The following is a 14,976-nucleotide window of genomic DNA, read 5'->3' on the forward strand; positions in this document are numbered from 1 at the left end:
TCCCCTGCATGATTTTTTGAACTGCTGAAATATAAGGAGACATTATTAGGGGCTTAATACTGGACCTGGTCGCTCAAAAGTTAAGTTTAGCAAACAAAGTTCTAAAAAAAAAATTGATAATTTATAGAACATATTTATATGTTGTGCCCATTTCACCAACAATGGCTTTATTAGTGGTTTTTTTTTTAACAATTTCACCAAATTCCGGGAGGGGGTGTTTTGCATGGCTTATCTTGAGATGTAAGGAACTTTCAAGGTTAACACAAAGTTGTTAGCTGTATATTAGTGTTCTTATTGACTAAAACAAAAATCATGTTTTTTGCAGAGAGGAAAGTACAGATGCGTAAGTTTTTATTGTAGGATCTTTTTAAGTGTATACATGTATAAATAAAAAAAGATAAACTTACTATATTTTTATCTATGGTATCTAATGTCAACATTAATATACCTAGTATGCTTTTCCTAACATTTATACCTTCTTTTTTTTTTATACATATTTTCATTTGAGTTGGCTAATAATACACATATAGTAATGCTTTATTTCTGAGGTGATTGTGGCAATGAAGAATGTTCAATTAACCATCGCAAGAAATACTGAAATAACACAGTCACTTAAAAAAGCTGCGTAGATGTTGCTTTTTAAAACATAATTTTTTAACTGGTAGATCAAAAACTGCTGGGAAAAGCATGATAAATTTGGGAAGGGGATTAATCGGTTTTCCAACCAAATGACCAGTTGGTACATTTATAATTTATATATACATGTTGTGACCACTATTCAATATAGCATTGAAGAAGTAACCTTTGTAGCTGCACCTACTACTACTACCACTACTACGTGAGTCTATGGGTGTTTTTTTTTTGTGCGAGTTTGGAGCTGGTTTTGTTCAAAGAGATTTTTGACATGTAGCAAAGCTCTTAAGAAGGGGCAAGTTTACTGTCTGCGGATTCTTACTTTAGACAGCTATAGTGAATGTTTTATTTTGATGTGTAGATTTTTGTGTAAATATATAAGCTATTGCAATATTGAAGAACAATTTCAATTAACCACTGAATGCACAGGCTGAATTTATTTTTTGGTATAATGACTTGTAATGGGTAAAGTTTTACAATATATGCATAGTACATGTTTTACTAATTAGTTCTAATGTTTCCCTGATGAAAATCATTGATGTTAATGAAATTTCATTAAATTGGAAAAATGAAAAGGTTCATCTAAAGTTGGTATTAAAAAAAGTAATTTCATTTTAGCATTTCATTCAGTTCAATCTCTATTAGATAATAATTTTCAAAAATGCTTACTTCCATGAATAAATCTTAGGTCAGCCATTCTTTTCAAAGGAACAGGAACTTGCTTGCATTGAAATTTGGTTATTAAATGAAGTGTATATATGTATGAGTCTTGCAAAGCATCTGTTAGAAGCTTTAGCTGATACTTTGGGGTACACAAATTGAAATATATGTTTTTTGCTATGCAAATTATGAAATGTTTCAATATTTCTATAACAAGTAAACACAAGTTTATGATGTGGCATTTGATGAGTTTTATAGAAAAAATGGAATATTTGAATAAAAAGTTGATTTAAAATGATTAATTTCTTAATTAAAGGGAAGTCACTCCTAATGAGCAGACTGATCAGTAAGTTATGATTGGTGGATTTCTAGGGAGTAGACAGAGTGATGTCCCTTTAGTGTCCTATAGAAATGTGGTTTTATAGTTGTAGAATTGATGTTTACTGGCACTATTTACCTTTAATTTTAATGATGTGACATACAGTACAGCTCACGAGTTTTCCGCATAAAACACGGGGCACCGTGGACCGAGAACCCACGCTTTAGCGTGGGCCTTGAAAATAGTCGGCACCTTTGAAGTAGCGGTTTCAGCGCTCCGTGTAGCACGGTGTGTCCACGGTGCACCACGGTGTGTCCACAGAGTGTTGCGGTGTGTCTCCACCGTGTCGCACGGAGTTTATGACCAAGAAATCTTACTATTTTTTAAACTCACGAACATGTGTTACAAATTATAGTTTTATTTTAATATCCGATGTCAGCTAGCTTTGCGTGGCTTTTTTTTCCCTTGACGTCATTCCATTTTCCTCGCCTTAAAGTAATAAATAAATCGCCTAGCAGTGTCAAGACTGAATAATCCTATTTTTGCAACTCATTTTCAGATGCTTTTAATGCATCCAAAGTATGTTTTCGTGACAGGAAATCGCTTCAAACTTGAACGCACACAGCCAACTGGTCAGGTAACATGCTTTAGGCTGTTTATGGATTATAGTGAAGTCTGAGTCTATTAAATAAATATATTACGTGAACACATCATTGTATTGCATTGATTATGCAAAAGGTGGTCTATAATAAAGTAGTTTAAATCAAGATCATTTTATATTCGATGATAAAAGTTAAAAAAAAAAAAAGTTAAAACAAATGTTAATTTTTTCTGTTTTATCTTTGTTTCTGTTTTTTTATGTGTATGTAAGGGTGTGTGTGTGTGTGAGTGTAAAACCACTCTGTTGGTAGATTATTTTTTTCAAATTAATTTTTTTTGATACCTCCCCCCTAATTACTTCTGAAATATACAAACACAAATCTGGAAAATATCCATACCCAAAACCAATAATAATTCTTGCGTATGTAATTCCTAGAATCACATATTTAATCTCTTACACTGTTACTGTCCGCATTATTCTTTTGAAATAATGTACATCTTTTAGCTGATTCTCGAATCTGGATTTTCTGGAACCCCACCTGAAAGTGTTATTTTAATTCAAATATATGTAAAACTATGACCTTTTATATAATCATCATTTGTCTAATGCATACTCCTGAAACAAAACTTTGATAGAAATTAATATCAATGTTCTTTCCAATTAGAGTATCGGTAGACGTTCACATGGATCTAGTTTCTTTTCAAATTAAAATGGGGGGGGGGGGGGTACGTGCGAATTAAATGTAGAACGATGAACACGTCCTTATTTATTTTACTTAAGTAGAACACACAATTTATACTGTCGTGTTTAGTTTGTACTCATTTTTATCTGTTTAGGAAAAAAAATTAATAAATTTAATTAAAGTAAACATAATAAATTAACTTAATAAATCGACATTTCATAGCTTTGTTCGGTATCGAAACCAGTATCATGATTTTACAGTAACACTGTGCTTCTTATTCGTCAAAAATTATTCAAGTCGTTTAGCTGGTATCCAGCCGAATTACATAAACAATCAAAATAAAATAGTAAACTTTGTGAAGCACCTGTGTTTAAAAGAAATTGTCTGAGGCGATCCGAGTGTGTACGGTAGCGGGTAAAGAGGACAATAGGTGTCACTGCAGCATTACACAGAAGACCATTCGCCGGATTTCACAGGAAGTTAGTTACGCAACATTACGGCGACAGGTAGACTCTTCTTCAAGACAGACTGAATTTGAGAAATTCAACACCAACACATCCGTAAAATGCAATCTACAAACCTTCAACTTCTTCTTACATTAAATAAATATATTTTTTTAATATACCGACGTAAGAAAAAATTAACTATTAATGAAAAAAGAAGATTGATGTAAAAACCAACCGGGGAAAGGCACAAATTGTTTAAAGATGTAAGCAAAAATAAATATGAGAAGGGATACATTACATCCAAAGTTTTGTAAAAATTACTGATTCCTTATATTTTTTGTCAAGTCGTGATAGTGTGTGTGTGGTGGGACAGTTGAGTGAGGAACTTGTTTGATTATCAAATCAAGTAAAAAATATTTCATAGTTTATTTCCTCAACTTTTTATCAATAATTAAGAATAAAAATCAAACAAAATTTATATGCAGAATATTATGACAGTAAAAAAAAAACAGCTGGAGTTTAAATATATTTTAAACTTTGCCTTGGTCGATATTGATTTTTTGGAGAGAGAGAGAGAGAGAAAAAGAAAGAGAGGAGTGAGCGAAAGAGAGAGATGAATGGTTACTCAACACGGAAGATAATGGGCACCTACAGTTAGCGAATAATCTTACTCTTATGAAAAGGAAAGATGTTAATGAAACATAAATCAAATTAATAATGATTACGGGTATAAATTGATCAAATGGACAAAGAAATTTGCATCATTCACAAAACTTGCACATTTTTATAAAATTCATATTTAAGTACCGGTGTACTATATACTTTTTCGTGTAACGTGTGTGTAAGGGGGGGGGGGGTTATACATGTATGCTAGAGGGTTCGGAATAAATATTTTTGAGCACTGGCTCGACTGACTAATGACTTCCAATTTCACTACTTCGTAAAATAGTTTACCAGACAAGTCCACCCTCTACCTTTTTATTACGTTAACATCATAACACCCCCTACGCCTACCTCCTTTAATGAGATGAAATTTAATTTCAGCACATAAAATTAAATTAATTCCAATTCACCGATAGCTACAGGAGGAAATTGGAAGTTATGAAACATGTTATATTTTTGTTAAAATTGAATCATGATTAAAAAAATACTTTAAAATTAAGTTCAAAAACTAATAAATAGTGATCCAACCCCCTCGGCAAATTGAATGTGAATTTAGAGAGAGAGAGAGAGAGAAGAAAAATATTGGAGAAAAATGGTGCTACTGCTAATATTAGTCTTACCGCTGACCTAGTAAATATAAATATTTTACTTAAGATTACTATAATTGCTATAGTGCATGAATTTTTATTACTAGTCTGATAATTATTTATTAGTCTCGGACTTACAGATATCGAGTACTTATGAACCCTGCGTCATCGATCAACCAACCATTCATTTAGATATAATGTTTTAAGTGACAAAATTAACAAGGCATAGTACAAGTTTAGATATTGAGCACTGCACTGTTCAATAGGGGAACTCCAGTATGAGCAAATGAAACCGGAAATCTTAAACAGGGGTAACAGGGGTAGCGGACAGTATATAGGGAACTTATATATAGTGAGCTAGCTTTTCTGGTGATGCGGTAGAGTCTCCCTCTATTTCAGGCAAGTTAAGCAACGGCAAGCCTGTTTAACCCTTGGATGGGTGACAGCTTCACGTAACATTAATTATATGACTTGTACAGATATGATTAATTAATTTTAATTCTTTAATTGAACCGAGATAGATATATTCAACACATAAATTTAAACTTGATTTACGCATAGTTAATTTCAATTCATATTCTGAATTATTTTAAAGATAATACTAATATTTAGATTAAAAAAATAATTGCCAGGGATTTTTTTTCAAGCATTAAAATAAGACTGTTTTTAAATACAAAGTATAACACATAGTCATTTTCACACCACTGCAACCTCCCCGAGAGCGAAAACAATAGGGACAGTAATTATCAAAAAAGTACATTTCCAAACATGAAAATTCTGCTTTTATTTCTGAAGGGGGGGGGGCTAAACCTACGAAGCAATATTCAATGTCTCCTCTAAGTATATATTTGGGAAAAAAGTGGGGGACCCCCCCCCCCCCCCCCCCCCCCCCCCCGGTTCCGACGCCTATGTCATATTTTCATAATCGACAAAAAAAAAAAACTTGCAACTAATGCATGGTCAAACACTGATTCACAACCAACGAATACTCAGTGAGATATTTTAGTAGTAATGTTTTAATATTTTCCTGCGTAAGGTGTTTATAAAATACATGTATACAGCATAGGTGTCGGGACCTGGGGCTAAGAGTGGGAAGGTCATGGCCAAGAGGAAATAACAGTATTCCTTTTGTGGTCTTAGATTTTTTGCGTTTATTCCTTGTTTATGTGGACTTTTTGTATGTAGATTATGATTATTTACTTCAATGTATTTTTCACATTACTTTTTGGGGAAAACTGCGTAAAATTTGATAATTCCATCGCGACCAAGTAGCAAAGCAGCGTGGCATGTGCATCTACACTCGTCGGACTTCTATAGCATAATACATTTATTTAATATTTGTGAAGATGGGTTGTATAGGGAGTAACGTTGATGAACGGGATATATGGTGGACAATGCCTTTCTACAAGAAGTGTTCAGATCCATGACCGATATATATACCTCAGTTGATTGACAGGTGGAGCACGTGGATGTAAATTAAGAAATTGGAAATTTAATTGTTTCGGGTTTTCAAGGTTAATTTTCACGATTTTGTTATCTGTTCAGAAATCCAGTTTTTACCGGTGAAGTAGTGTTCTACAGAAATCATTTAATAAATCTTGTTAAATTACACGTAAAATCGAACAAAATATGTAAATCGAATTTTCTTGATAGTGATAAATTAATAGTGAAGAATTACAAGTACGTTTAATTACATTAAAAAAATTTACCGGCAGACCGTGTATGTTCTTATCTGTAAATATTAAATAAGCATTATTTTTTCACAATTCAAAAAGAATTGTTTCTACATATCTTGAACTAAGTATCGAAAATACAATCTGTTTATAATCTAAATATTTTTTAAGTTGCTGCAGCATGTATCGTTTACTCATTATTTGGTTTTTTTATGAATGAAAAGCAGTACATGTTGATGTCAATTCGACAACCATTGTGTTTTTATTACACACAGGCCAAAGACACTCGTTTTAAAAAGGTCATTATAAATCTCTACATATTGAAAGAGTTATTGCCACGATAAAATTATTTGAGAAAATTATTTTGAGAACTCTGAAGATTTAATAGCGTTTTCATATTTCAGGCAAACGGACTACTATTTAATCTTGAAAAAAAAATAGGAAACTAAAGGTTTGTTTCATTAAATAGACTTAAAAGCAGAATTGCAACATCGTTACCTATTCCTTCATCTAAAATTTACATGCATGTTTTAACTTCTAAACATTAAAAGCGATATATTTCTAACTTTCTTTAATAGACACGGTGTAACACGGGCACCGACACGGTGCAACACGGAGGGTATAATGGTCGAGCTTCCTGGACACGGAGGGACACGGTGGACTTCTTGTATATTGAGAATATACACACACCGTGGCACACCGTGTACACGGTGTAACACAGAGCATTTCACGCGGTGTTTCTTCCACCGGGCGTTGCGGAAAACTCGTGAGCTGTACTGTAGTTATATACTAGTAAAGAAGACATTTTAAAAAAAGATTGAAGAGGATTTTGTTGTATGAGACTAGTTCAACACTGGTAACATTTTTCTGTGCTGTGGTTTACTCATTAGAGAAATTAGGATACTCAGTATAGAAGCATGATTGAAATTTTACGCTAGTGTGCCAAAAGATTTAGGGGAATGGTTTCAACTGAATAGACCTATTGCATGATCGATAATTGATTTCTGATATTTTGAATATACATGTATTATTATGTATTTAAAAGTTTTATTATTGTAAAATTTCAGAGGCTCAGAGAATGAAGCCCAAAGAGCCATGGAAGTAAGTCTGCACTTCGTATATGTTTTGTAAATTTTTAAGTTACTTGAAACAATCGATCATAAGATATACTTTCTTAAAAGAACATGTCAAGTGAATCATTTAACTTTTTTTTTTCTTGATAGACATTGAGCAGATAATTTTAAGTTACATGCTTGTTTATGATGGACGTGGATCCCTCTTCTGAAATTGTGAATCAGGGCTTAATATAATTGACCCACTGGTCTGGGACCAGTTAATTTTTACTCTGGACTTGTACATTGTAAGGGGATGTACCCAAAACAAAACAAAATTTTCTAGCCCTGTGAAATTTTAAGTCTGTAGATTCGCATATAGTTTAAAGTTTTCTAAGTACCAAGACACCTTTATATTAGGAAGCAGCCAGAAGAAAGGCAGAAAAGGTGGCCCAGGAGATAGCGGAGTTTGAGGAGCAGAGGAAGGAGGAGAGAGAGAAGGAACAGCAGGAGATCCAGGCTCTCAGAGAGAAAAGAGTAAGGAGCACAAGCTTCACTAATACAGAAAACTGAATGTTTCAAACACAAAATTGTCCATTATTATATCAAAAATGTTTATACACTGTTTTATTCTTTATGTAAATCTTTTGTTTTGATTAAAATATGTTGCAGTAGATCTGATATATTGAGAAATTTGAAAAAAAAAATAGTTTTATCCGTATATTAAAAAAAAATGATGGTTCAAGGCCATTTACCATTCCCTAAAATTCATAATTCTTATTTAATTTTCATTTTACACCTGTTCATTATTATGTGCATATTTGTCTTCAGGAACAACGTAGAAGAGAGAGAGAAGAGGAGGAAAAAAGACTGGCTGAGATGAGGATACAAGAAGAGGCCAGGAGGAAGGCCGAGGAGGTGTGTATACTGAGATAAAGGGCTGAGGAGGTGTGTATGGGGGGGGGGCAGATAGGGGAGCAGGAGGTCCATATACAGGGAAAAGAGGGGGAGGGAGGCCTAGAAGTTGTGTATAGGGGATGAACAGACAGGAGCAAACAGAGAAACAGGGATGGGGGGGGGCAGGAGGAAAGCTGAGGAGATGAGTATAGAGGGAGCAGGAGAAATGCAAGAGAGGCCTGTATTCAGGGATAGGAGGGGAGACCAAGGAGGTGTGTATAGGGGTAATAAAGAGATAGAGAGAACAGGAGAAATGGAATGGAGGCCCGTATGCAGGGGGGGGGGGGTAGTAGGTCTGTATACAGTAATAGAGGGGGCAAGAGGAACTCAATGAGGTCTGTATACAGAGATAGATGGACAGGACAGGTCTGTACAGAGAAAAAGGAACAAGGGGAAATGGAGAGGTCTGTAGACCTAGATAGAAGGATGAAGGCAGAGGAGGTTTGTAAAACAGGGATGGGAGTGGAAGGGGGGGGGGCAAATCTTCAGAGCTGAGGACACATTGCTATGAAAAATCAAAGGAATTTAACAGGAAAATGAGGGAAGATGCAACTATGATAAGTACAAGCAAATCCAGGAATTAAGGGTATGGAAGCCTTTTTCATGATAAATAGAATATATGTACATGCAGGGCAGGGAAACAAACTTTGGAAATAAGGGTACAAAAAGAGGTTATGGGAGGGGATAAACTAAGATAAGTGTAATATTATCTGGAGAGAAAATTTCAGAAAGTGTGTACAGTAGTAACACAGAGGAGATCTGTGTAGATGGTAAGGGAGCAAGAAGATTTGTAAAGATTATGGGCACAAGAAAGAGTGCTTTGTTTGGATATTTTTTGTATACTTTTGTCCCCTCTTTTCAAAGTTCATGTATCTGCAACATCTTGAAATGACATCATATTTATTTTACAGGAGGAGAAAAAGAAGAAGAAGCTAGAAGAAGAACAGAAGAGAAAAGAGGAACGCGAGAGGAAACGCCGGGAACAGGAAATCCTGATAAAGAACATGCGTAAACCTAACTTTGTCATCACTAAACACGCTGATGGAGAGCATCAGGGAGAGGTAGGAATCGGGGTCTCTTAACGAGTCATCGGGAATTAACGGACAAGGAATTCTCTCAATTTTCACAAACCATTCAATTATGCTGTCTTACTTTTAAAACTATGTCACATATTCAGTACATTCAAATTTGATTTCAAACTTAAATGTTTATTTTAATTCCCTACATTTGATGGTTTGAAAAACTTTTATTATAATTCATTAGTTGTTCCTCCACTCAGTGCAAACTGCACATAGACAGTTTCATCAAGCAGTGGAGTGATCACCCTGTATTGTTAGCTTAAAGTTGTTAAAATATTTTAAATTGTCCAACTTTCACTTTCTTATAGAAGCAAGAGGTGGGTTGATTTATTAGATTTTTATATCTGATCCCCCTTTTTCAATCCTTGCACTGGAGTTTTCAGCCATGTTTCCCTTCCTCAGTAACCGTTATTGGTTACTGGAGAAAATTGTAGATCATCAAAATACACATGTAGGAATGGAATTGCATGCGGACTGTCTTAAAAGACAAATTAGAAATAGAAAGAATATATTATTAGATTATGATGAAAGTTACCCCTGCAGAGTTTCTAATAATAAGTTTGTCTATTGCTCTCAAATTAACACTAAGTCTTATTAAAATTGCAGTGTTGTTTTATACAGTAAAACACAGTTACAAGGATGTCATTTAGACCTCAGATTTTGCTTCCCTTTGACCAAGTGTCCTTATATATCTATAGAGTCATAGAGAAAAGTCATCCACAGGATTCATTTAAAGTTTTATATAGCATAGTTTCCCTATAAACACTATTATAGGTTCTTTATAACTGAGTTTTACTGTACATGTAGATGTTTAAGATTAAATATTCCAGTTAATAATTAGAACTATTTAAACATAGACAGTGGATTTTCCAATTCATAAGGAGAATACAAATTTGATATATATGGTTTATAATGCTGGAATGTTTATCTTTATCTAGTTAGTCCTTTTTATTATGCGCCCGAATTTTTTCGGGGCGCATATTGTTTTTGTCCTGTCTGTTTGTCTGTTTGTCTCTTTATCTGTTTATCTGTTTATCTGTTTGTCTGTCTGTCTGTTGTCAACTTTAACCTTCGCCAAAACTTTTGAACCGTAGGAGATAGAGACTTCATATTTGGTATGCATACTTGTCTAATAAAGTTCTTTCAAATGACATCAAGGTCAATGACCTTGTGACCTTGACTGTGACCTATATGCTAAAAATAGGTTTTTCAACTGTTTGTCATAACTTTTGAACCATAAGAGATAGAGACTTCATATTTGGTATGTATACTCCACCAATCAAGCTCTTTTATATGTCACCAAGTTCAATGACCTTGTGACCTTGACTGTGACATATGCTAAAAATAGCCTTTTCCACTTTTTGCCATAACTTTTGAACCATAGGAGATAGGGACTTCAAATTTAGTATGCATACTCCACTAATAAAGTTCTTTCAAACAACACCAAGGTCAATGACCATGTGACCTTGACTGTGACCTTTATGCTAAAAATAGTTTTTTCCACTTTTTGCCATAACTTTTGAACCATAGGAGATAGGGACTTTATATTTAGTATGCATACCCCACTAATTAAGTTCTTACAAACAAGACCAAGGTCAATGACCTTGTGACCTTGACTGTGACCTATATAGAAAAAATAGCTTTTTCGAACTTTGTTGACGCTGGGCGCATAGTGTTTCACAAACACATCTTGTTTATTTTATTGTTTTCCCCCCTCAAGATTGAATTGAAAATCCTAAAAATTCAAAATATTTAGAATAATTAACTCTTTCAGCTTTTGCCTTTAATGTTTTATGTTTCAATACCCATGCACATTTCTGGTAATTTTTTGCTGATTAGTTTGGCATGAAAAATATATACTTTTAAAAAAGTAAAATGACTAAAATCTATATTGTAAAAACTTGTGGTTTTCTAATAACATTTTGATTGATTATTATAGAGACCTGATCAAATAACAAACAATGCTTTTGATACCTTTATTGCTGATTAATTTTTTCTTCTCGTAATAACTGACATTTAATGTATATATTTGTATGTATGTAGTTTTTTGCTTCTTCACTCATTTTTTAACCAAAAGAAAAACTAAGGAACTAATTCCATCTTTAGCTTCTGTAGAAGAATAAGTAAATAAAGTGTGACTTTTGTGATATTTTCATCTAGGAAAATGAGGAGGGGGAGGTACAGAAATCTAAGGAGCAGCTGGAAGCTGAGAAGAGGGCGTTCCTGACCCAGAAGGTCAAGCCCCTCCCAGACCTCTCTGGACTGGACGTGGAAAAACTGGCAGAACAAGCCAAGGAGCTTCACAAGGAAATCTTCCGCCTCATGAACGAAAAGTATGACGTGGAGGAGAAATTCAAGAGACAGCAGTATGACGTAAGTCTGGAAAATTACCTGTGGTATCAAACTGAAAGTAGGAAGCTAAAGGAGAAAGTCACATTATATGATTTATACTTGAAATTGGATATATAGCAGAAAATTAACTGAACATACAATATGGTATCATGCTAAAAATGAACATCTTTGAAGAAAGTTACATTATTGCATTATACTAACAATATGCATCCATAGAAGAAAGTAACATTATACTGAAGAGGAAAATAATGTGTTTTACTGAAAAAGAAAGTAACAATATGTTACTGTGTATACTTTAAAAGGCATTTTTAGCATGAAGTCATGCTATTATATTAGAATACAAACTGTAATGTGTATTATTTGAAGACAAATTGATGTGGGAGTTGTCCCCCTTACAATGAGTTATTAATTTTTTTTGAACAGATGATTGAACTTGCAGAGAGAGCACGGCAAATGAGCAAAGGGTAAGATCAATCTGATCCATTTTGTTTATTAATATTATGTCTATACAGCTGTTTTAAGTTTTTTGTTATTATGATATTTTTTTAATATAATTGGAAAAATGACATTTATTTTCTTATTCCCACACCTTCAGAAAAGGAAGAAAAGGAATATCATCTGCACAGGTTGATGAATCGTAAGTGTCTTTTGAAGAATGCAAAGAAAAAGAGAAAAAAGAGCATAAAGCTATTTTCTAAAAAATATACAAATAAACAGAATAATTCAATAATGTAGATCAATATTGTTCATACTTAAATGATAGAATTTTAGAAGTTCCATTTCATTTTAATTTCCTTTGTTACAGCTTTGACAGATTAGCAGACAAATTTACCGGTGCCCCAGTAAGTCTCATTATTTTAATTTATTCATTTTAATATTCAACATTTAACATCTAATGTGGGTTAACAACCAAAATCTTAAAAGAAAATTTGACATGTTCAAAGTATATATGAATGAACAGTTTACCTTAATAAATTTTTACTTTCTAATACTGTATACTGGGTTATTTTTGCCACGTGTTATTTTCGCCCTCTGACACTTGAAAATAATTTTGTCCTGTTTTAAATTCACCCAGTCAGGGTTTTGTTTAAGAAATCATACTGTATTCTTTGAATTGGCCCTGTTTTAAATTCGCCCAAAGAAATATAGGGTCAAAGAGGCAAAAATAAAACGGGGGCGAAATTTTCCCTGTATACAGTATACAGTGTATTTTGTAAACAGGATTGATTAAAACAACCAAAAAGAAAACCAAAAAAGACAGTCCTGGATGGTAAATGTTCTTTGTAAGCTCACCTGAGCCAAAGGTTTTAGTGAGCCTTTTGGATCAAAATTTGTACGTTATTTGTCCCTGTCATCCTCCTTGATGTTGTAAACATCAAATATTCAAAAGATAATCTCAAAAATCCTCCTCAAGAACAAAAAAGACCTGATTTGTCAATCTATGTGAAAGCAGTCCCAATTAGTGCAGATTTTATTTTGTTCAAATCATGACTAGGTAGTCATGGGGTAGGATGGGTCAACAATTAATGATAAATGTTTTACATGAAATATATTGAATTTTATTTAATCTTCTCAAGAACAGAAAAACTATGATTATTAGTCATGTCAATATGACAGCATCCTCAGGTAGTAGAGATTCAATTTGTTCAAATATTGCCCCCCTAGGGCGGGGCCACATCAGGGGATCAAAGTTTTTTATTGAAAAAAAATTGATGATTCGATCAGAACATCAGGACTCTATATACTGTGACGCAAGTTAGGGTTGTGGCCCATGGACCTCTTATATAGAGAACCCAGATCTTGAGTCGAATAATAATTTCACGTTGATTTTTTTTTTCTACCTCAGCCCAAGATCCAGTTGTGCAGCAAGTATGAGCGTCACACAGACCATCGGTCCTACGGACAACGATTACAATTATTTGAAGAAATCAGTAAACCCATCGAACCTTTTGTCCCCGGCCAACATAAAAAAGAGGATGAAGAAGGAGGAGAAGGGGAGGAAGACGCCGGGCAGGAGGAGGGAGGGGAAGAGTAGCTCATAACCCCCCCATGTATCCCGTTAGCCTAGGTATCAACAGGTAAATTACACCCCACACCCTCTCTTGTAGTGTAAATGTTAACCCCATCATGTAAGCTTCAAGTCTAGCCCACCTCCCCTAATGTAAGCTGCTAGCCTAGAACTCAACAATATTCCCACCACCCCAAATTAAGCTTTTAAAACATATTCCATCTAAACAATCACCATCAAACAAATAATTAAAAATACACATTGTATGTAATTTTGTTTTCTTGAAGAATTTTCCTACTTTTTCCTACTTTATATAATATATATCTCTTTTTTTAACTGCAGATTAAGCGATTATTTAAAAGAAGCATTTTAGATGGAAGAAGAGACATCTCCATGACAACATTTCAGCTTAGAACGTTTTGGCAACCATAGGAAGAAATAGCTATTGATAATTTAACTTGATGATGAATAGCTGCCTTAATTCGTTTTTAATCTCTTCATGTCCTAGGCTTTCATTCTTAGCTTTGTAAATTTCGTTTTATTTATAAAAATATTACTTTGCATGATTGTTTCAAAGGATTTCTTTCATTTATATTTAGAAATCCTTTCAAATGATGGTAAAAGACATAAATAGTCTTGATATCGACCATTTCCCAGAAAATAGAATTGTTTTTCTTTGGGAGGAATTGTCTTTGTGGTTGGAGATGTCATCAATAATAAATATTGTAAACAGTCACCATGGTGACAGAGACTGGGGTAAAAGGAGCATTATACTGAGATTTTCTTCCACTGAAAACAGTTCAGGCAATAGATATACTATTGCTTACGTATATATCCAAGACTATGTGTGATACGATAGTCCTATAGACGAAGTAAATAAAGTTGGCCAAATCCTATTCCACGTGTTGTCTGTCTGGGTTATCTCCCTTTGAATGCATTCATTGTGTATACTTACCGAGGAAATTTTCGACCATGTCTCCTCAATTAAGTGCTCATTAACGATTTATTCGACTAAATATACAAAGGGTTTATGTTTTTATACCCCCGCAAACGAAGTTTAGGGGGGTATATTGGAAACACCATGTCCGTCTGTCCGTCTGTCTGTCTGTCTGTAGACAAGATTTTGTCCGGACCGTTTCTCAGAAACTGTTGGATGGATTTGTCTGAAAATTTATACACTTATTATTCACCATATGAAGGTGTGCACCTGGGATTTTCATCATGATTGGATGATTTTTCTGCATTTTACAGGCGTTTTTTCTTT

General features: G+C 33.9%; 1 protein-coding gene across 1 annotated transcript; it reads left to right on the forward strand.

Annotated features, from left to right (window-relative positions):
- The first annotated feature begins 319 nt into the window (after positions 1 to 319).
- Positions 320 to 14,608, forward strand: LOC134271345 (troponin T, skeletal muscle-like). The gene is made up of 11 exons (XM_062753564.1): positions 320 to 343; positions 7,332 to 7,365; positions 7,737 to 7,853; positions 8,148 to 8,234; positions 9,185 to 9,334; positions 11,513 to 11,725; positions 12,128 to 12,168; positions 12,300 to 12,341; positions 12,510 to 12,546; positions 13,551 to 13,782; positions 14,055 to 14,608. The coding sequence occupies exons 2-10, from the start codon at positions 7,360 to 7,362 to the stop codon at positions 13,737 to 13,739; spliced, it is 882 nt and encodes a 293-aa protein (XP_062609548.1). The 5' UTR covers positions 320 to 343; positions 7,332 to 7,359; the 3' UTR covers positions 13,740 to 13,782; positions 14,055 to 14,608.
- The last annotated feature ends 368 nt before the right edge of the window (positions 14,609 to 14,976 follow it).

This window comes from Saccostrea cucullata, unplaced genomic scaffold (genome assembly GCF_032062105.1).
Source record: "Saccostrea cucullata isolate Sc308-1 unplaced genomic scaffold, CSIRO_AGI_Scuc_v1 ctg8480, whole genome shotgun sequence".
In the NCBI taxonomy this organism is placed as follows: domain Eukaryota; kingdom Metazoa; phylum Mollusca; class Bivalvia; order Ostreida; family Ostreidae; genus Saccostrea; species Saccostrea cuccullata.